General features: G+C 32.1%; 1 protein-coding gene across 4 annotated transcripts in view; it reads left to right on the forward strand.

Moving 5' to 3' along the window:
• The first annotated feature begins 907 nt into the window (after positions 1 to 907).
• Positions 908 to 24,964, forward strand: part of LOC124364806 (zinc finger protein DPF3) — a 63,766-nt gene continuing 39,709 nt past the window's right edge. Inside the window, exons 1-6 of one of the 4 annotated variants that reach the window (XM_046820570.1) lie at positions 908 to 1,210; positions 6,872 to 6,981; positions 10,807 to 11,075; positions 12,554 to 12,721; positions 15,884 to 15,971; positions 23,637 to 23,846. In XM_046820570.1, the coding sequence (XP_046676526.1) occupies positions 1,155 to 1,210; positions 6,872 to 6,981; positions 10,807 to 11,075; positions 12,554 to 12,721; positions 15,884 to 15,971; positions 23,637 to 23,846 (901 nt within the window). In that variant the 5' untranslated portion in view covers positions 908 to 1,154. The remainder of the gene's footprint in view (positions 1,211 to 6,871; positions 6,982 to 10,806; positions 11,076 to 12,553; positions 12,722 to 15,883; positions 15,972 to 23,636; positions 23,847 to 24,964) is intronic. The other 3 variants (XM_046820572.1, XM_046820571.1, XM_046820573.1) reach the window with 3 other exon arrangements.

The raw sequence follows: 24,964 nt of genomic DNA on the forward strand, positions 1-24,964 counted from the left end.
TTTACCACCAATCTAAGTTGGGGAGCAGCACGTTATGACCACATGCAGCAGAGCCCTCAAAGTTCTTGGTCTTCTCTTCAGAGTTTCTAAGCCTTTCTCCGACCTGCGCGTCTTGAGGACACTGTATTGCTGCTTGATAAGACCACACCTTGAATATTGTTGCGTGGTGTGGTCCCCTCACCAGTTGTACTTGAGGGATAACATTGAGAGGGTGCAGAGGAGGTTCCTGAGACTTGCGGGACTGCGCCTTGGATTTAGGTATCTGGATGTCCCAGTACAAGTGATTTCGTTTTATCTTAACTTACCTTCACTTGAAACAAGACGCTCCATCCATGACGTTCTCTTCTTGTACAAGCTGGTTAACGGAATCATCGATTGCCCAGACCTGCTACAGAAAATAAATTTCCAAATTCCCACTGGCACAAGATCTAGAGTCCTTTTTTGCAAGAACTTCGGTGACAACTTCCTATGCAGCCAACAGTCCTGTGATTAGGATGCAGAGACTTGGATGCTTGCTACCAGAACATATGGACTTTTTCTGCGCTTCCTTGGCTTCCTTCAAGAGAGCTCTCTATGTGCTTCTCAGTGCTTGACCACTCAACTATGAATTTCAAAAGACACACGCGCACAAACGCGGACGCGCACGCACACCTGTGCTCGTGTTTGATTTTTGATGGTGCCTTTAGGGGGCCATATCCATAAGTGCCTTGTTTCCTGGATTTAGTTTTATGTTAGTTATTGTTGCTAACTTATTACTATAATTATAAATTATTATGCTCGCTTTTGTAATGGTTGATCCGTTGGAAATAAAAATAAAATAAAATAAAATAAATGGAGGGAAATGTCTGTAAATATAGGGAAATTTTAGCTCAACATCTAGGGAGTGTTGTATGGGTTAGGTTGGCAACACAGAATAAGACAAGATGGGATGCTCTTCGTAAATTCCTGATTAAGGGCAAACTTTGTTAGTGTTGGTGTAAATGAGCGATTTTTAGCTATCTTGATATATGAATTAAAAGTAATGCAGAATGTAGAGATTATATTTTAGGATAAAATGACTTCGTCTAATCCAAGAATTCATTTAGAAATTGTGTTGATTGAATAGATGTTCTGATTTTGAAAGGTACGGGGTATCTGGAACACTATTGATTGCAATGGCGTCCTTTGAAATACAAATCGGCAACCCTTCAGTTTTAAGCAGAATTGAAAGGTATGTGTAAGGCTTTATGCGATATATATTTTTTTATTTGATTGCCTGGACAAATATTTAATTGTATTTTTGGCACATTGTGATTAACATTTAGCAGAAGGATATCAACTTTACCAGCCTACTACTACCCGTCTTAACCCTGGAAGGGGCAGTACCAAAGTTCTCTAATATCGGCTGCAGTATGATAAGTGGTGACACGACTGTCAAATAATTGGTATTTCTCATTAAATCTAAACAGCCAAACAAACCGAATTTCGCTTATTTCATATAATGGTACCTAGCTATGGTGCCTAGTTATTTCTTTTATATATTAGAAGTAATAATTTAATGAGGAGTTTAAAAACTATATAATAAAGAAGGTAGGGTAAGATAAGCGGACCCGGTTTTTTATATCGAAATTGCCAAACGATATTACTTAATCATAACCATCGATACTATCAATTGATACTGATTAATTATTTTGAACAATTAACTTAAATAATCTATATCAACAGCTATAAATACTTTCAAATAATAGGCTACTCGTAATGTAATATTTCAATTTTATACAAGTAACATTTGATTATTAAAAATGGCAGTCAATTTTAGAAAACTACAGTACACGACATTGCTTTGAAAGATAAGACATGATTTTCATGACTTCAACATGTTGGACTTGTACCGAAAAACCCATTATGTGAAATTTGCAGAAAAGAAACAACTGTAATGTGAGAGGAGCAAATATGGTCGTCTTCAGTTTTCCTAATTTTGGTTATAATAATTTGTTTGATCACTGTAAATATTAAATCAATATTTTAATTTAATACATGTGATTGTTTTAGGACTATAGATACTTTTATATCGATTAATAGTCTAGGATTTGAGATGCGAATATTAGGTATCGAAGATTACATTCTTCAATATTAAAAACCAGGTCTGCTCATCGTACCCTACCCCTTACTTTTTACTATTTAGAAGGATAAATGTGTCTCGACACTTTGTGATACAAATAAAACGTGTACATTACCATTGTAACTGTTGCCATTACAGATGGGCAGGATTAGTGTCTGTAAAATGTTATTTAGTGGTAATCTGTTACCAGGAAACTGTCATTTCAGTAATAGCTGGGCTGAATGACTTGCTGGTTCTTTTAACGACTTTCTGGTTATAGATTACTTGGGTAGAGTACTTTGACTGGACTCAGGTTTTTATATTGATATTAACAAACAATATTACTTAATTATAACTATCAATATAATGAACGATACTGATTTTTAAGGAATAACCAACTTGTATTAACTTTAAACACTTTCATACAATCAATGTATTGCCTTTTATAGACAATAATACAGGCAAAAGCTTGTGGAGGACTGTGAAAAAAAGTTTAAAAAGTGGCATATCAGCCAACCTGCTTGCAGATAATCTATGTGAGCTTTTGTACAGGAGAGAAGTACAGTTTTCTAGAGAGGATGCTTTCAACAACTTCTTGAAAGTGGTTAATCATTGCTACACAGAAGAAAACTTAGCTACGCATATTTCTTTTTTTCTGTTCTGAAATTTGTAATGTTATCATTTCGTTAATATCGATAATATTCTCTTATTTCCAGTTCTAATTGTTTGTTTTATAGTTATAGCTTCTTTATTTGAGATTGTCACTATGTGTATTATATTAAATTTTTAAAATTGACCTAGTTCGTAAATGAATGTTAACCTTGTTCTTAAACTAATCCCGTACAAAATTGTTATTAATTTTATAAGGTGAAGATAAATACACAAGATCTGTAGAGTATACTTAAGTAGAATTTCAATACAGGTTTTTTAATTAACAAAGTCTACTTTAACCCTTTCCGAGCCAATGACGTTACTAGACGTCACGCCTAAACTAGCGCTAAAAGCCAACGACGTCCACTGACGCAAAATCAATTTAAAAAAAAAAAAATTATTTAAAAGCATTTCTGGGTAACAAACTTAGTAAAAACTGTTAAACAAGGGACAACCGTTTGTGTCTATTTTGAAGGTCACGGCTCTTGTTCGAGCGACAAAATGGCGGGTGGCCGGATGTTCATAGTCTCCCGCAGAGCCAACGACGTCTACTGACGCGCGCTCAGTATTTATATTTTCTCTAATTAAAAACTATATATGCTTGTTTTTTGTAAAATATTACAATAATTGTGTTCAACTATTGTTAATTTTATATATGAACACATAGAATGTCAAAATTAATTTTTTCAGAGAAATTATGATTTTACCATTTTTTGGCTGTAAATTAACAATAAAGAGTGAAAAAAATATATTTTGTTGTTTTTTTTACCTCTTATGTTATAAGAATTACAAAAAAAAAATTGGTTTTGGTATGTGGGAATTTTTCTATTTTTAAGGTGTATGGCTCTTAGGAGTAGTTTTGGTTATTTATTTGTGGCTCGCTAAGGGTTAATTATTAATAATCATTCACAGCGGCTATTTTGAGACCTATATACAAATTTTATAGGCCAATTTTTGAAAAATCCTTTACATGGCCCAACCTTACTTAAACGTACGAGCCAAACTGCATTGTCTCGGGAATATCCTTCTCATGAATCAGTATTAAATCTGTTGATGTCATGAATTTCTTGGTGAATTTTATCAAACTGGATAGTATTTGCACTATGGGAGCATTAGACTTGTGGCTCATTACTGCAGTTCTTAGAGTAGACTTTACCCTTCTTCCTATACCATCTACAATGTCCTTATCATGGGAGGTAGCAAAGTATTTCCATACAAAGTTCTCTTAAACTCAGAACTCAACTCTTTAATAAATTGTACCATAAAACTATAAAAAATGTCAGAAGAAGGCAGTTCGTACAAATTACCTAATCTATATTTTTCCATTTTTCTTTCTTAATTAGGTTACTCAAATAGTTAATAAAACGAGAAGTTGTATTTCTGTGTTCTGAACAGACAAGAAATGTGTTGTAACATGTATCATTATGGATTGCTACAGTTGTAAATAAGGTTACACTGCATAAAGCCCACATTGCACTTTAATCTTCTCTCTGGTACTCGTAACTGTAATTCAAAGTAAAACCCATCTGTAAAATTCGAAAATTTGTGTTTTTTTTTGTCCTCAGAATGATTTTCTTATATCCACTTTAAATTAGAGTATCTTATATCCATGTTAGAGCACAATGGTTTGAACCAGAATTTCTTTTTTAGGATTCTTCAGCTACACAAAGTGGCTAATTGTCCACTTTTCAAGTAACTCATTCTCATAACTTCATCTTTAATACAAGGACATATGTAAATAAAGTTTAGATGATTTAAAATATCTGTAATTGTCTCAGCCAGTTTACAAGCTTAGGCCTACTATTGTAACATTTCTTTTGAACTTTGGTCGTAACGTCATATGTACCACAGTGTTGCTATTCAATTGTGTACATTTTTATTGGGGGCATAAGTAAGCTATAAATAAATTTTTTGTTGTTTTTCTTAGCTCCTGGTGATTTGTATAATGGCCTACCTTTTCTGGGGAAACGTTACAGTTTATATGTTTTTTCTTCTTTCTCTACTAATGTTTCCTTTCACGTTTTTCTTTCGATGCTCTTCTACCAATTTCTCATTAGAATCAAGAGCAGCTTTTAATTGGCCCCTTGCTTATCCCATTATTTCCCTGTTTTTTAACAATCTTTTCCCTGCATTCTATACTTTTGCTTCTTTCAGCATTGCTAAGTATTTTTCTCTTTACTTAGTCGTTAATCACTAATACTATCACTTCTAGTTAAATTAACTTTAATATTGAAACATTAAAAAAATTAAAATATTTCACTAGTCATTATTAGGTTGTAAATAGCAAATAACATCAGCAACCTTAGCTGCTACCATCTTTCTCTCCAATTGTTTCCCTCCAAAATATGATCTGTCAAATATGATATGAGGGGAAAAAATGAGATGAAAAGAAATGAAAAATGTCTTTATTAATGAGGTGGAGTTGGGGGGAAGCCCTCTCTACCACTAATTGTCATATCATATACAGTAATTTACAATAATTGAATACATGTAAAGTGTTAACATCCTTAAATACTTTATAATAATACTTTTATATAATGCAAACAGAATTTCTTAATTCACATAAAATAACTTATGAACTTAATAATTCTTGATGAAAGATAAATAAAAGAAGCTAACAATGTAAAAGAGAAAAATATAAAGAACAACAACATATGCAATCGCTCCAAACACACTGTTGACCTCACACACCGCAAGCACCACCACTCATAACCACTACAGTCCCCCAGTAGCAGTTGCTGACCAAGGGTTATGTATACTAGTAATGATACTTCAAAACAACATAATTTCAATAGTATAAACTATATAATTAATTCACTGTCATAAATGTTTATGATACTTTACTACTTTGAGAGTTAAAGGCAATGGTTTAATACTTATACTATTAACTTTCTTATGAATAGAGATGGAGTGATTTACTTTAGAGTATGTGTTTTACCATTGATGTGATTTTTTGGAGATGTGTTACCAACTGAGAAGTTTTGATTTATGAAAATTGTTGACCCCCCCCCCTCCAAAATGGAGTATTTTGGGGATAAGTCAAAATTGTTAAATAGGAACCCCCTAGCAAGGGACACCTCATTTTAAATGTACTAAAAGAAGAAGCATGGCACAAACTAGAGGTCTCTAATGTTACTCTATCATATTTAGTGGCTAATTAAAGTTTGAAATATTTTATAAAACCCCACAATTTAAGTTATATTTAAAAGGTTATTGTAAGGCAGATAAAACATTCACTCACTAGTTATTTTGAGAACACCAAATCATAAAAAGGTTATTACAAGAATTATCAAACATCAACAACTTTTAATAACATAGCATTTATTAGGTTTTCATTTATCTGACCGAAGCCCAGAGGGAAGTCTTGGGAATACCAATCATTGTTGGTTTTGCCATGCCATCTCTCATTGGTTACCAGTTAGTATGTGAGACACATTTAGTCCAGTTACTGTGTCAAAGTGGACAAAGAGTTTTACCAAGTTTGGAATAGGCCTAGTGGAACTAGTAAAAACTAAGAGAACTTCATTTATAATTTGTGTATATCAATATATTATGGGCTTATTCTGTATTAAATTACAAATTTAAAAAACATAAGGCAAAGTACAATACCTTATTAACCTCATAATTTGAAGGTGACTATATCTTAGCGTAGAATGCGATAAGTGGACCCTGATTTATATTGATATTAATAATGAAGTTTTGAAACTTACTACCATTGATATAATCAACCTTTTTACTCTCAATGTGAAATCATGTGATGAACAAACTTTTTTACTGATCTTATTTTTATCGAAAAAGCCTTAAAATTAGTTTTAATGCTATTTAAATTACACAGTTCATATTTTTAACCTGTGGTCTAGGAGCAATTCTGTCTGCTGGCCTTAAGGCCGGAAAAAGTGTTTTTATTTCTTTTTGACAGCTGGGATTCAGTCTAAAACTGCCAACATCCAATTGATCAGCGGTTCAGGAAAAAATTTTAATTTACGCCAGTTTATAGTCAATCTAAAAAGCTACACATCAAAAAACAAATCAATGGATTTAAATAAAACTAAAGAAAGTACAGAGCGGAACATAAAGTTTTTGGGTGCTGGAGTACATAGGGTTAATGTTTTCATTAATAGGAATTGTATTGTGTTACAGTTTTATGAATGATTCTGCATACCGGGAAGCCATAGAGAACTCAGCCAATTATAATACACGATTGTGTATAGAGAGGAGAATGAGAATGCCGTTCTTAGACCCACAAACAGGTAAAATGTGTTTAATACAACCTAGAGCTCTTACTAGTTTGCTAAGTTCCGGCTAAAGGCTTGCCTCGTTTTTCTCTAATGTTAGGGAGTGTATCGTTGCAAATATTTGTTATGTACTAACAGTGTTGGATAATTTATATTTGTTTTATTTCTGTACTTTTAAATTAGGAGTTCAAAAAATTGCAGTAACTCTTGTAGGGCCTATGGGCAACCTTATGAATGTGTATAGATCAAACGCATCTATTCTATTTTGATGTTCTCTTTCCATTCCTCTGCTGATCTAATACGAGACTTAGTTCAATAACATTAAAAAAATACTACGTCTGTCTTTATTTTCAGTGTATTTCGTAGTTTCACTGCTGTAGTATGACATGCTTATTTTCTTTTTCTTGGGACTTTTTATAGTTTTAATACCACATATGTGTATATGATAACATAACTTTTGCATTTTTGTCATTTTATTAACTAGTAACAGAAGTCTACCAAGGATTTTACAATTGAAGGACAGAAATGACTGTCGTGGGAAAATAAGAATCCCTGTATTGTTTGTCAAACAAATTCGAGGAAATCTGGGTTACACCCAAGATGGTGTTTCAGAAAGTACCATATCAGGAAAAAAATCATAAATGTATTTTAAATGGTTGAATATGGTGTTTTGGAAAAAGTTAAATCCATTAGTTAAGATTGGAAACAACAATAAGTCAATAAATGTACTTTTTTAGCATTTATAAGTTATTTATAATCTAATTAAGGATTGTACTCGTATTCAAATGTTTATTAGCAAGCTAACTTTTATGTGTAAGGACAAGTGGTAGTCAGAGGATACAGGTCTGAGATATACAAGATTGAGTGAACTATTGTAGCCTTTGTAGCCTCTAAGTGTCTTTGAACATTTGTGTAAATTCTGTGGGAACTACTAGTTATGATAGCCTAAACAGTCGGTTACAATTCCTTACACAACAGTTCTTGAAACTTGTAGTAATTCATCTGAAACCATTGTTGAAGTTTAGAATTGTCTGTTTACAACCGAAGACTTTCCATTCGTGTTTTGTCATAGATTTTCTTTTCTTTATTGAACTACCTTACCCATTTTACACCATACCATCACTCATTACGCTTCAGTATATATCTCCATCCTCTGATGTTGGATATTGGATGTCTTGAAGTTCCTGGTGTTCAAAAATTGAATCACAGTCAGCAGGAGATTATAAATAGTTTTCAACATTTTAAATGGCCACATTGAACACAAGATTAATTAACCGTTATGGCATCAGTTTGGAACTGATAAACCAAAGAAACAATGTGCATGCACAGTGTTGGTATAGCGCTGTGGTGGCATTATGGCAGAACGGTACTTGCATTATTCCGGAAGCACCTCGTCAAATTATGTAGGAGAGGTATTTGGCTAAAGCGAAGGAGGAGACCATAGAGGATCATGGTGTGGAGGAGGTTAAAGTGAGAGTTTCAAGGTAGTATGGTTTCAGGGCTAGGCAGCTTACACTGAGATACATCCCACCTTAACTAAATAAGGTTGAAATTTGCTTCTAATCGTCAACAGTAGTGTGCATATCAGAAATTCTTTATCCATTGATGGAAAATTATTCAATGTCCCTTGACTACTCCATCCTTTACTCTTTCCTTTTAACAATAAACGTTTCATATAATTCGTGCGGTTTTCATCCAGTTCATTGAAATGCAAAAATTTTGATTTAATTTGCCCTCAAAGATTTTAAAAATGTTGAGGATTTCATATTTTCCAATGGTTTAATATTCAATGATTTTTCAACATAACATGGGTAGAGTATGGTGACAATTTTATATTCGTCAAATACATTTACCAGTTTGGTAGTTATTTTCAAATCCTGAAATTATTTTAACTATTTGTATAGCTATAGCCAAGAACGTTATGACAGTCTTAAATTTAGTAAAAAATCCAACAAATTAACAACTAGAAAACTAAAAAACTCATCATATTTGGAACAGCATGTATAGTAAGGAAGTATTTTTTGCCATTTTTTGTATGTAATGTTTGTAAGTTTTTATGAAGAGAAACAAAGATGATTATTACTATTATTATTACAGTTTCATCTATGTACTAACATATTTCTTTAAAGTCATCATGGATTTTTACAGGTAATATATTTTAATATAGTTTCATGTATTTATGAATATTTTTATTTGTCTGTACTGAGTATTATTTCTAATCTTTTGGCATGAAAATTTGAAAAGTAAAATTTAATAAAAATAAGTTAACAAGAATAAGAGACAAAAGCATTAAAAAGGGGGGGAATCAAACATACATTTATATCTTATTAAAAAATTGCATAATATATGAACACAAACTTTAACCCAGTGTCTTATGAATATTTTAAGAACTAGAATAATGTATTTCAGTCCATTTGCAATCAGTGCATTTCTAAAACCTATATAAAATATACTATTGTGTGAGTACTATCATGTCTAGAAGAATATACGTGTAAATTTATTTTAGTAATATTAAAAATTTTTACAGTGTATTGGGTATTTAGTGTGGTATAATGTGACTAATGACTTGAATATCACACAATATAAGTAATGTATAAAGTTTAGCGTGCAATTTTCTGTATGGTGTGATAAACTTTTATAAAAATTGGAAAGGTTTTAGAAATTTTTCTGTTTGATCTCCTTACTGAAGAAGTCCAACATATCTCAATATAAAAATTATGCTAGTAATGTTTTAATGAAGAAATAGATTATTTGTTATTCTATTAGATCGTCTTAGCCAGGAGAGTTTAGTAGTCAAGTTTAGTCTCCTACACTGGCTGGGATGTTACTTGAAGAAAGTGGCAAAATGTTAGACACAGATAGACAGCAGATTTCAGTTGTCACTGTGTTACAGCGTATTCTGTTGAAGATTGTGCAGCAGAATGTTGCATTTCGCACTTTCTTCGAGTACTATCCGAACCAGTGTAGGAGACTAAACTCACAACCAGCAATGTTTTTATGCGGTACGGTATAAACCAGGAAAGTTACATGATTTTATATGTTTGTAATTAACCTTATAAGACAACCAACAACATTATGTGGTCAGATAAAACATAACTGTAACAGTCTATGACGTCGGTTGGTCTCTAGAATACAATGGTATACTTCTCTGTATTTATAGTACATGCCATTAACCCTTAAAAGACTACCAACAATGTAATGCGGTGTCCGTAAATCCTAACTGTAACAGTCTATGTCATCATTTGGTCTCTAGACTGTTACTAGATAACATACCTGTCTGTATATAGTAAAAATGAAGTTTATATGATTAATGACATTCTGATGTACATATTACATTTTAATGTTTTTACATTGTTTTAATACTTGAGTTGCATTGCTAATCAAGTGACTTAAGGTTAGACACATCCGTCCTAGCCACTTGGAAACCAGACACTTGAAACATTTTGTTTCCCAAGTTGCAGATTGCCTTGTATTCAGCTGAGCAGCTAAGTGTGCTTGTGTTAGCTCTAGGAACAAATGTGTTTATATAACTAATCTAAACCTAGGATATTATCTGCATCATTAACCATTATAAACATCAGTCAGGGGAGCAAATGATGTATTACTGAAATACTCTTGAAATGGACGTAAAATCTCTTGTGCTTTTTAATTTATTAATACAGATTTTTTACCAATTATGTTGTGAATTGTATACTTGTTTCTAGAAAGCAATGAGATTGAGATAGTAAGATGATTTGGAACTAAGAAATTAAAAGTGACAAAAGTATTGGATGCGTTGTTCCACTTTGTGGTAAGGTAGAATATTGTGTTTAAATCACCTGATATTAAATATGCCTGTAGGTATAGCCCAGAACCATTCCCACTTGTATTTGAGTGCCCGAGAGAGATTGCCGGGACTACTAGACGGCCAAGTGTACAGCTACCCGGCTAAACGATGGCGCAAGCGACGTAGGCAATACCTCATGCAGATGCCCAACCGGCGTAAGGACCAAGATCTCGAGAACAATGAACTGCACACCATCAGTACCGTAGAGAATCCAGCTGTCGCCAACAGTGAAGACAGTAAGGACAGTTCCGGCCTCAAGGAGGAAAGCACAACCAAAGTGCCTGTAAGTTTTTAAAAGTATTTGCCTTGCCATTTTCATGGTATGTTCGGGTACAGCTCCTGTTTTTTTAACAAAGACATACTTGATAAGTACAACCTGAATATGATTTATTCATGTACTTCAAACTTTATACGTGTATGAATAAAAATGTTGTGTAATGAGGCAAATTGTAGGTCTGTCAGGCATGGTCCTCTTCTGGTTACTTTTTAACCCTGGAATGGCAGTGAAGGTACTTTGTAGCCCTTCAAATACCACCTTTGGCGTTTGTGGAGCTACAATCTAGTCGTTTAGGCAGCCTTTGGTACAAATCAACATTTCATTGCGATATACTGTTCCAAATGAAAAGTAATGTAAACCAATCAAAAGATAATGGACATAAACTTGTATATACACCATGCACAGTCTCTTAATTTGCATAATCGAAATACAAATTATTTACTATGTTTTCAAACAGAGAGTTTGCTCATTGCTAGATGCATTTGTGAAAAAATGGCAGTTGGATTGGTTTGTAGATGACGACAAACGAAACTGTACCATCAGTTTTTATATTATTATAGCCCTGAGTGGCGAATTGACTATTAAGACCTTAAAACTGTTTGACAAATGTATGTGTTAATGTTAATATCCTAACTGTTCCACTGGAAAGCTCAAATCAAGCACTAAATCTTGCCCATTGTAAGTTTTTGACTAGAATATACTTGTTGAGCTATGAATGATTTATTTTACGTTTCCAATTAATATTTTGCTGTGTTTTTAAGGTGACATAAGAGCTACAAAAGTATTTCTACATAAGTAGTTACTGTTTGTATAATTTATAAGTTATCAAGTCAGATTACTTATGCAATTCGAGCTTAGGTATGTTTTTTAGAAATTTTATTTGTAAAAAAAAAATGTAAAGACTGAGAAAAATGTAAAATATTTCATGTCTGAGTATAACATAAGTGTAAAGGCTTAAGGCCTACTTTATGACATTTATTTTACATATCTTTGTTAACAATGTAGGTATAAGAGTTACATTTCTCAAATGTATTGATTATATTGGTATTGGAAAGATTAATTAAAAATAACTTTTAAACTATTTTTCATTTCTTCTTTAACATTTTAAATTATTATGCAAATAACAAGGAGGAAATTGAAAAATAATTTCAATCTGGGGAGGCAAATAACAAATATATGGCCGCTGCGCTGTCAATGAAAGTATGTACTGGGCATACGATTTGCAAAGGACAAACTACGGCAAAACTAACGTGAGCTGTATACAACCTTGGTGTGGCCAGTGGTGCTGGCCTTTCAGGCACAAAGGGTCAGTGTTGGCGTCAGCTGATGGGTAACTTCTTAATTCTATGAATTTTGTCTCATCGTCTGAATTGGTGTATTGTAATGAATTATGTTTATATAGCCAAGTATTTACATATGTGCATATTGTTTCAGCTGTTATAATTTATTAGTTATTATTGAATTTTAATACAAAGTCATTTCAGGATACTTGGTTTTATGATGAACTTGATCTTCAAGCTATGGATGGATTTGATGAACCAGATCCTGACTCCGACTATGATTATGAGGAAACCTACACTAAAAGAAGAAAGAGGAGAGGTCCAGGGTCAAAACAGTCCAAACCCTCTGAGAATACTACTAAGAAGTCGAAGGTAATGATTTATTTGAAAAGTCTACCTGTATTAATTCTTTTGTTATAAAAAGTCAATGTGACGTTGTAAAACTACAGGAAACCAACTGGGAATAAGCCGGGAATCTCTCTGTAGAACTGGGAAGATCTCAAAAACAATTTTTCTGTCTCTAAAGACTTGTGAAATAATTAGACAGTTCTGTGCCTTGAATCAGAAGTTGATTAATATCAAACGTATTTTATGCTACATGATCCACGAAACTGAATAAATGAGGATTGACAACCTGTATTGGCAGTGATGATGTCGCTGATTTGTTTACAGAGTCTGTGGACAGTGTATGAGATCAATGATGTATTCGCGAGCCTTACCTCATGCAGGTTAATCAAAGGATAATTGTACAAGTATAGTGGAGATTATCTTTATTAGTTCTACCTCTGTCGCATAAAACGTGGATTATGTGTGAAATTTTGTATTGTTAATGAAATTTTAACTAGGAGCTGTCCGATAAGACTGCTCTTTTCACTCGATTCTGATATCAACATAATTGCTGAAAATACACTTGGAAAGTCACAATATTATGACTAAGAGTCCAAATAAGTCTATTTGTGGACAACAGCTGTATGATAGTACACAAATTACCAATAATGCTAAAATATGTTATTGTAGTACTCTATATGAATGATTGCTAATTGTATGAATGAAAGAGATACAAAAACCATAGACTACATTTTTAGTCGATATAAACAAGTTTCTGTAGTTATCAAACAATTTGTTGGTTATAAATCATATTTTCTATATTTATTTTTGTGCATCATCGCAAGTTAGTTGTATCTATTTGCGATAGCTGCAAAAATTCCTCTAAAATAGCGTTTCATTCTTAGGCTTGTTTTTGGGAAGAAACATTTGCCATTTTCAAATTTGGAAAGAAAGCTTAACTCAGCTTGTTTCCAGATGTCAATCTTAACCCTTCCCGCGCTACGGCAATTTGGGACGCACCATACCCAAACGCTACATATACCTCAAAATCTTTTTTTCCATAAAGTCAACGCTAATGTTGTTTTTGAGTTTGTTACCATATAAAAAGACTTTGGGGGACGAAAAAAGTATATTTTTTTCAATACGTTTATTTAACTTATAAAACAATATAAATACACAAAATTTAACGAAATTTTACTATCGTGAATAATATTATATTATAGTATATTATATGTATAGTATGTATATTATAGTTAAAATAAAACATTTATGGATATAAAAAGATCTAAAATTAGCCATCACGGTGTTCAAGGTAACGTCAACGTGTGGTATGTCTTGAAACACGGATCCGGGTGCAGATTCGGCCGGGCGGTGCATGTTTCGCACACGTAAATGGTCTCCTTGCGTAAACCGTTGCGTGTACACACAATAAATCTTCCCAATATGTCAAAAACCAATTTGACAACGTACGCATAACAGTTCTAATCGCAGTCCGCGAACGAACTAAACCGGCGAGTTTATTTGTCAGTAGCGCTAGTGTCTGGCAAAACAGGCAGTGGCATGGGTAGTGCGCCGCCATTTTGCAGCTTGGAGAACAACCGGGAGGCGGGGAAAACTATTACTATGTTTTTCTATTGAGGGATTTATGCTCCAGCAGCTGCTGCACTCCACCGGCAAAACTGGGTACTACTTACTCCCAATAATAAACTCAATGTTTAAAAGCGAATATAATTGTCAACAGCGTTTTTAGCAAAGTAAAATCTGGCGGTTATATTTATCAACAGCGCGCGAAGGGTTAAGACATGTTGTTGACTAAAAACAAAACTTATGGTTTATCATGCTACGTTTGCTTCAGTCATGCAATGTGGCATTGAAGTTTGGGGAAGTTCTGATAGGCTGGCAGACATTTTCAAAATACAAAAGAAATATTCAAGGATTATGATATTTTCCAAAAGAAGAACTTCATGAAAGGAATATTTAAAGATTTCAATCTGTTAACCTGTCCATCAGTTAATGTGCTGAGATGTTTATTGTTTGTAAGGCAGAATTTCAAGCTCTTTTTTGCAAATCACTATAACCATAACTATAATAAAGAAATAGAGATATGTTATACTTTCCAATTCATAAACTTTGTTTGTTTAAGCATTAACCACAGTAGCTTGCAAGAAAATTAGACAATAAGTTGCCTACTTGATTTAAATCAATCCACAAAGACAATGAATTTAAAATAATCGTTTCAGATATGTCAAAAGAAAAAAATTATTACTCTAATGAAGAATATCTATGTGATACAATAATTTAACAACATTATGGATATTTAATTCACACATTTGACTCTGAAGATGTTTCATAACTGATGGTAATATTAAGTTCTATTTGGTACCTTGACAATGTCACCTGTTCTTCCAGCTTTGCTGGTTTAAAAGAACGTATATTATGTAAATTGTGGCAATAAAGAATTTTAATTGCTGTTTTTTGAGTTTCCCTCGAAGAATAAATTAAATTTAAATTAGAGTTCATATGAAAGTTTGTTTTGTATATATATTTTGGTTATACCCAACCAACATTGTGTGCAATTTGTGGTCTCATACCGATAATTCGTGCACCCAGACTCTGACCCTCAATATAAACTCTCTGCCCCATGGTAGCACTGGTTGATAATTTTTTGTTTGTTCTCTTGTTTTTTTCCAAATCGTATACATGCGTTTTCCAAAGATCGCAAAAAAGAAAGTTATTAGGTATACACGATGTTATGAAGACACAATGAAAGAACAACAATAAAAAAAGAGTTTAAATTAGGTGGTAGCGATGAATCGTCACCGAATAGCACATACCGCTAACGTCGAAATTTGCTAAACCTCTGCAACTTGTGGCATTTCTTGCAAATAAAACTTGCGTCAAGAAACCATCATCGTGGCACTCAGCGTAAGGGTTGAAATCAGTATTACAGTTGTTTATATTTGGTTTGAAAATGTATTAGAGAATCTGACATTTTCAACCAGAAAAACCAGGGTAGAACCATGAATTTGAAATAAGTTTTGAGTGGCCACCTTGTGTTTTTATCTGGTGAGATGACTGAGTGACAGCATGTATAGTGGACAACCATCGCTGAATAACTGCTATCTATATAGTCAATCAAATTAAGTTAACTTAATTAGTAAAAAAGTAGAAGAGTTTTCAAATGAAATCATTTTGGTTGTATTTTAGGCAGGGAGCACACCAGGAAGAGGCAGAAAAAAGGGGATGCAATATGCTGCTGATCCTAATGATACAGATAAACCATTCAGCTGCGATCGTAAGTTTTCAGTTTATACTTCTTTTAGTTTGAATTGATCTTTTCAAAATATGAATAGATAAGTCCAGTACTATTAAGATTGTTAATGCTTACAAGAGTAAGTTCAGTGTCTCACTGTTAAATATTGTAGTTTGAATTTGGCAATGGTCAGTCTTGATCTTCTGTATTACTAACATTTCCTTTTATCTTGGAAATTAAAATGGTGAATGATCTTGTAATTGAATCTGTGCTAAATTGATTGGCTTATGACTACTTTATATAAATATTACTGTAGTACTCTATTGAACTGTCAAAACTATATTTTTATAATATGATTGAAAAATAAGAAGAGAATTGTAAAAGTATGGCTCGCAGTGTTGTCAGAATGCTGTTATATATGTAGTCTAGAGAATTTCACTTCAGCGCTATTGTTTGCGTTTCTTTTATTATAAAATAGAATTACCAATATCGCCACCTAATAAAAAATAATTCTCTATTAATTTATTCAATAAACAATTTTTCTAATCATACTGTCAGTTATGAATTATATCAGGATGTTCAATAGTAAGGTTCTTCTAAGGATTTATCCCCCAGGTGAGGTACAACGTAAAACACTCAATTACTAACTATAAATAATATTCTTAAAAATACGAACATTTCAAATTAAAAAGCTTAGTAATGAAGTAAAATGCTTTAATAACTCCACATTTGTATTTTATGGTATTTTATAAAAAATTAATTAAAAGAGTTTATTTTACGTTAATAATGTCTAATAACTGTGTATGGCACAGTAATTACAGTTGAATTATTGCTTGATATTCAGAACTCATACTGTGAGGGTAAAATAAAGTATTACTGGGTAGCAAAACATAATCTAAAGACCGTTCATACCATCTTATTATGATATGAAGTCCTTCAAAATAAAATCAAAGAAGATTTGTTTCATGAAGTAACTTGTTGGTCTTTCCTAGTTTGAAACAAATTGAAAAAGAGAATGTATTATTTCTAACCTTTATATATTTTGAGGCCTGGCTCCACACACACTGTACAGTGTTCACAAACTCTCCAGAGATCTTATGGGGTTTTGTTCTTTGGGTCCAGGCAAACAAAAAATTGCTTACACCACTTTCACCCTTTCTAGTATGTATGAAAAGTCTTGTTTGGAACGTAATTTGGATCCAGCAGTTTGTAATATGAACATTGGACAGAAATGTCAAATTTAACGTCTGCCTGTCTATATGTGTTTTTGTTTTTTTTTAGGTATTTTTATTTCATAAACCAGTAATGATATAAAAATCATGTTCAGTTCATAACTGTTGTAAACACCCCAGACATATATATATATAACAGCGTTGTGATGGCAGAGTCTTATATTACCTCCAACTCTGGCCGCCACCCTTGGCTTGCTGCTTACACCACTGCACATGCACTCGTATCTAACACATGGTATACTCATATGTATAAATACTGGATTGTCCTTATATAACACTGTAGGTCTATATTGTTTTGAGTTTATTAGTTCTCTTTTAGTATTGAAATGTTGGTTAAACATGTGTATAAAGTCAAGTATAATGAATACAGGAATAAACTTGTGTGTTCTCATAGGACATACATTTACACATTGTAAGGATATTGTTTTGTGGTCATAATTAATTAAAATATTGTTTAAAAACTTCAATAATTTACATTGTAGGTTGGGATATTTACACGAATTATATATAATTAGCTTTTTATAAAATGGAATTTTTGGGGAAATCTTTATTTTTTTAATGTTTAATTTGAAGGGTTCAACAAATTTTTCATGAACTTAATATTCAAATATGATTTTTTATATATCTGCTTCCTGCACGATCATGAATAATTGCTTCATATTTTACCAGTAACGTAAATCCTTGAATGAAAATGTTCTGTATTCATTAAATCAGTTTCGTAACATGAACAAGCCTCATTCAATTAGTATCGGAACAACTTAATCGCTACTTGATTAAGTATAATTTTCTTGCACTTGCATGTCTAAACTATTTTCCCCTAAATACAATACTACTCATATGTGTATGTTAAGCTCATCCATTATGTGTTACAGATCATCCTATTTTCTTCTCATTATCATTTACTACTAATTTAAGTTTCTCTGTTTTTCAGGAATATCGTATTACTGTAAATATATTTCTGTTAATCTCTTGTCTTCTTTTACGAATGGGATGAAAATCAAACATTGGACGAAAATGAAATTAGTCAATTTTGATATTAATATATTAAATGAAATAGAACAATCTTTATTATTATAAAGTTTTATTTAAGGGTGTTTTGGACATGCAGCATGTTTTCATTTTAAAATTAAATTCTGTTGTAATCTACAATTGACACGTAATTGAAGTTAAATACTCTTGCAATTTTCATATAAATATATTTTATACATTTTAAACATGCTCAACATATTCAATGTTATATATTCCAAAACAAATCTTAACATGTTAATCTGATTGAAAATTTGTGTTTTTTAGAATATTAAAACACAATCAATACAAGTAAATACTAAGATATTAAATTTATTTTCCAACATTTTATTAATTTTTTCAGATAATATGCTATTTTAATAACTTTCAGAAAAAGTCTGCACATTTGTAAATGTATAAAAAAGTACAATACAAATATGTAGACTTTTCCCAAAATTGGTTTTTGTCACACTGTATCTGAAAAAATCATTTATCCATGGGAGACCTATTATTTGTAACATAATCTATTATAAAATAATACAAAAATAACAGAATAAGGTATTCAACCATAATTTTTTTCTGTTGTAAAAGTAGTTTTCTTTGTAATTGTGAAAAACACTAGTTTTGAATATAACATCTAAGAGGTAAAAACTATTTTTTTTTATACACCTTTACACTATGCTGTGTTGTAGGGGAGGATATCAGTTTTTGATCCTGTTCGTATACACCTCTCCATTGAATTATTGTACTGTACAACAACATTGGGTTTCAATGTACTCTTGGGGTTTTCCTGCTTCATTCTCTTTGTGAAACTGTACTCCAATATCTGATCTTTCATGATAGGTTGAAAGGTTTGACACATCTTTCCTACCTTTTCATTTCAAGCAAAGAATATTATTACCAAACCAAAAAGTTAATTAACCTATTTTAGCTTACAAGATTTCAATTCATCAAGGAAATATTTCCTGTTGGCTTGTAGTGTACTGTTGGCGTGAGTTGTTCTTTGTGTAAGCTCAAGAAAAAGTTTGGAAGGACCAAATTTCCATGAACAAAACTCTACTCCCATCAAATAAACTCACACAAATTTAGTACTACCTGTTCACTCAAAGAAAACATACCTGTCTCTTATGAAAACATAATTGTCTGAATCACACCCAGTGCTGAATCACAAACCTCATAAATCTTGATCCCAAATCTGACTCTCATGGAAGGGTTGAGTCAGATGTAGGCTAACCTGCTATTAGGCTTTTGTTTGCATATGGATTGTTCCAGTGTAAATATTCGTTTGAATGGTTCCAAAAACGAATCCACTATAGGTCTAACCTTTTGCAGTACGTCATTTGCATCATTATTTGAAGAAAATTGCAGGTTTTTACTGATTGAAAAATCTGTTGCAACCCATAGTTTCCCCATATATCGGAGAGTGAACAATGCTTCTTGTGGATCAATAATCTGAAAAGTTTGTTTTTTGCCATTAACATTATAAGAGCAAAAAAGTTATTTTATCCACAGAGACAGAAACCCAAGTCATATCATGGTTATCTCCAACAGCTAGGCCTATATACAGCTCTTGTTAGCATATTTATTGGTTTCATTGGTAACATGACTCGTCCAAAAAATATTGTCCCGAAATTTACACAGAACATCTATAGTTCTGTGGAATCAGTTTTTAGTTGCCTAGCAACTATTGGATTTATACCGGATCTACCACTAAAACTAAAATTATGTGGATCATTAGCTTGCCTTGTCCACCCCCAAGTTTGAAGGTTAGGCCTTGTCACATCATTTTCTTGAATTTCTTTATCACTAATACTTTCACTAAAAATATTGTCATCAAAATTATTGTCACTAACTTCATTTTCACTTTCATTGAGTGTGGTCTCCACAAAGTTACTAAAACTCTCAGAAGACTAAATGCGATGTAGCCACAACGCCATTTCAGATGGCAACTAATCAAAACAAATGAAACTTCAATCGATTTCATGAGCGTTGATCAGCTTCAAAATCATTCATGTTATGTTTTATGTCAGAGTAACCATCAAAATAATAGTGTAGACAAATGCCAAAAATAATCTATATCGGGAATATTTTCTTTTATTACAAAACAATTAACTTAGCTTGACAGGCAGTACCCGTTACCGGTAATTACACTAATGCTGACTGATGACGAGCAATATATATCATTGGTAGACAACTGGTTAAATACACAGTATTGTTTACAATAGTTATAAAATCTAGGTTAAGAGTTCTAAACTATTGATTGGTAAAAATGAAATATTCTTAGAATGAAGATGAAAACAAAAGTTTTGTCATTGAATCAGTGATAATTCAGAAACAGCATAACTTGTACTTTATGACATCTGTATTTTGTCCCATTTCAATTGTTGTATTTTATGTCTTATTTTTGTTGTGTCAACTATTAACCCTGCAACTGGCTTTAAGCGATTATCGACGCATTAACTACAGTTTCAAAATGGCACTAAGCTATTTTCGACGCATTAACTATGTCGTAATATGATCTCTCACAGCAAGTCTAATTTTACTTTGTTTGAAGTAAAACATACGTAAATCTAAAGATAAAGATTCAAGGTTTCATATTATACCATAAAACGCTTTATAGTTAAGTTAAATCTTTCATTATAAAATTCTAAACTTGGATGTTCACATTTCCGATTGCCATTTGTTTGCGTAATTTCCGAACACGCTAAAATTATCGTATGTTTGTAAAAATTCCCTATCGTGAGTTTACGTTCTACACGATCGTAAGTGTCGTCATTGTAAGCAGTGTATTCTTGGCTTTCAGAAACATCTTTTCAATAGCCAGTAGGAAAATTAATGTTTATAAAATAAGCGTTTGAAAAGCTCGTGTTTTGTAAAATCCCAAAATGCCTAATGCGTCGAAAATAGCTTCATTAAATTTTGTTATTTTTGTTACTTTATCGTTGTCTGGAAATAGTGAAAATCATATCAAAACAAATAAGAAGAATTGCTCTAAGCAACAGTATAATAGACAACGAAGACTATGAACTAGTATTTTATTTTTGTTCTGTTGCGCAATCACCGACTCAGCCAGTAGAGAAGAACATCGCATGGTTGCCATGTTGATTTCTTTGTTGTTATTACGCCATTGCCGGTATTAGTGTATTGCTTGCTATTTATTAGGATATTTTAGACTTTTCGTTATTTAGTGTGTATAAATAAAAGTTTGTTTATTGTTTTTTTTAATTAGTGAAGTGAAAAATGTAGAGGTTAGGTTAAGTTTTAGGGAAGAGGTTGGATTTTTGTGAAACTGAAAATAAGCCTATGTTCACGTAGGTTCAGTGTTTTATAATTTTGTAGACAATTTAATTTTAATTAAAATTAAATTTTGATTTAAATTTATGCAAAGGTATTGATAAAGATTTTTTTTACTTTTTCTGAAGGTATTAGCGTTTTATTTCTATGACCATCGCTTGTTTTATTTTTTTAACAAAAAAAATAATATAAATAAAAATATATTGTTATACATTTTTGTAAACTTCAATAAACGTACTATCTTTATAAATAATATTTGGATGAAAAGAAAATTGTTAGCTAAAAAAGTTAGGCATTTATTTCACAATTTTGACTTTTGTAAAAATTTAAAAAATAGTTTGTTGCCATATAAAAATATCTTATACAATGTAAACTTCTATAAATGTCATATTTTTCTCTTCTAAATATATTTATCTCTTAGAAAAAAATATTTATTCATCCAATAGATTCCAAAATGTCAAAATGGTATACATAATAGTGCTATACAAACTTTTTTCAGATTTTGTAGTTTTTATAGATATATTGTTCAAAAGAACCAATAAACTTCTTTTACCTAAATATTTTTTTGTAATTTGTAATTAAGCTATATAAGCAAACTTTTGTATATTTTAGAATTATTCTAAAAACTTTCATATTCCCTGAGAGGGTGCTATACATTTTGAGAAAAATTTATTCTTTACTAATATTTTTACGTTAATCTGTAAAAAAATAAAAATACATTAAATGATTCAACCTTTAATATTTTTTCGGGAAACTGCATTTATTGCTAAAGACATTGATGTTTTTAAAATTTTTTTATCTTAAAAAGTAGATGAGCAGTGATTAAAATACAAAACCCTTACAAAATCACCAAAAAGTGCCTGCCATTTTGGGAAAAATGATGGCCAGTTCCAGGGTTAAGAACTTTAGTACAAAAATAAATATACAATTATAAAATTATTATAAACAGTACAAGTTATAAATGTAAATAAACCGATACAGCAGAATATCAAAGGATCCGTCAGAACGTAAGGAATCGAGCATTTTTTATAGAGTTACTTACAACTTTGCTTCTCTAAATTTTGCAACCCTGAAATCAATAGAGATCTTCCTTGGACAAGAGTAACCTATATACCTGAGAGTTATCACTTAGGCAGACAGACATCATTTTAAGAAGGTCCTGTAGGTTTAGTATCAAATCTCACTTGTTCATTTATAAAAACTTAAATAAGTGTAATTATTAAACTTGAAATTTTTGTATGAACAGAAATTTTGAAAGTAATAAAAACCATTTCCTTTATGCTAAATATTTGTCGATTTTAACCTGTAATGCATCTAAGATAAAAATTTATATTAAATTTGAAAAGTTACAGCAGTTAGAAACAAAAATTATTATCGAGGGTTTCACCAGATTACGTCCTCTGATATGTACTAGAACACTGTGTGCATTTTAATTAATTCTGTTATTATTGTTTTTTAATTTTGTATCTTCGGTAATATCACTTCTTGCAGTCTATAGTGGCCTGTACTTTTTTATGAAACATTTTAACATAACACGAGTTGATGTGCATAAATCTGGATACTACCAAAATAGCAAAGAGATCTGAGCATAGGCTGGACTCTACAGTATTCATTATGATGTCTACCAATGTGTCGATGCAGAGTGTGACTTTTACTCTTGTATTTTTAATTTTCAGTCATTATAAATTTGTAAACATAATTGCCATTCTCAAATTGTGTTACCACAATAGTTTACGGCTGGTAACAGTACTCTACAAAACAATGAATTATTCATGTTTATTGAAATAATTAAAAACATTTTTAAGTTCTGTCTTTTGCTATGTCATTACACAAAAGAAAACTTACAAGTCTCTACAGCTTTTCTTAGGACACTATACAGACAAGTAAAATTCTCAATAAATTGAATTGCAAGTAAGGAATGGAATAAAACATTGCCTCTTTAATGAGGATTTGGTTTGTTTGAATAGCAGTTTATTCCATTGTGGTACAACCCTTATTTTTATGATTATATAAATAAAGTTTTGCCGCATCATGTAACCACAATCAGGAGAAAGACATGTATGTTAAGATTGTGATTGTATATTGTAAAGATTGTACAAGGAGTATGGGTGGCAGGGTTGTAGTATACGGTAACTAAGATGTGTTAGAGTAGATGGTGTTGGGACGCCTGTTGTAGTGTGTGGCGCGCGGTATAAGACGCGGCCCGGGCTCACATACCACTACACCCACTCCCACAAGGAGGGCAAGTGTGCGTCTGTGACTGGCGAGGAGGAGACCAGCAGCGAGGCCAACGCCCCCCCTCCCACTCCCCCGCCACCGCCTCCCCCGCCCCAGGACACCTCCGCAGGTTGGCAGACCCCCCACCTCACCTTCCTAAACACCCCTGGTACGCTCTCTTCTTGCCTATCTCTTCTGCTTGTCTTTTGGCTTGCTTGTTTTTGAGTTGGAGGTTAATTTTTTTTTTCTGTAACACTGTTGTTTCTTTCTTGCTGTGTTTTTTCTTTGCTAACATTATTTATTACTTTTTGGTGTGTGGTGTATTGTGTTTTGTATTTTTGTGATAAAGTGTTTTATTAATAGCTTCTTAGTTTGATGTGGTGTGATTGCAGAGAAAGCAGGTACAGTATGAAGTTGTAAGTGTTTAAATGTATGTTATAATACAATGGTTCAGTTGAAGTTTATTTTTTGTAAATAAGCCGGAATTGGTAACAGGAAGTGTATGTTTGTTTTTAAGCGTTGATTCCATTTAAAAACTACTTGCTCTGCTTTATTTTTGTAGCATCTGAAATAGGCCATGAGCCTTTAAGTATATTTATATCATGCCAGAAGGACGTAGCAACCATTTGGCCAATTTTGAGATGTTTTTCTGGTGGCCTGCTTTAACCATGGAGTACAAGGTGAACAGTTTTTACGGGGCTAACTGTGTTGGGTACTGAGATGCAAGGAACTTATGGGGTTGTCTGATATAAAATAGGTTAGACAGGCAAGCTCGTGTGTATGACACATACTGTCCTGAAAATGTTTACTTGGTCTATATGCCTTTTTAAAATATATATATAAATTTTAATTATAAAATTATCTGGTATGCATACAATCAAATAATAGGAAATGCTGTGGATCTGAATTATTTCTTAATTCAATTCAAACCTAATTTCACTTTTCAGACTGGAATTGTGGATCCCATGATCACCATGTAGTAAAGAATTATTTTGAAGATAATTTTTACAAACTCAGATATGTCAACTAGAGGTTAATTCTTTTTTTCAATCCTCTACTCAGTATTAAAAACTAGGAATTGCACAGTAACTGATAATTTATTATTAATTACAATTTGTTATTTAGTATAGATGGATTAAAGTTTATTTGATCAAACCCCATCCATGTAGTGTTTTCTCGAATTTCATATTCTGTAGATTTATTGTTTTTTTTAAGAATAGACATGCATTGGTCAACTTATTAAGTATTATTTATTAACTCATTATTAAAAATGTTTCTTTCTATTAT

The sequence above is a fragment of the Homalodisca vitripennis genome, chromosome 6, assembly GCF_021130785.1.
Source record: "Homalodisca vitripennis isolate AUS2020 chromosome 6, UT_GWSS_2.1, whole genome shotgun sequence".
Lineage (NCBI taxonomy): Eukaryota > Metazoa > Arthropoda > Insecta > Hemiptera > Cicadellidae > Homalodisca > Homalodisca vitripennis.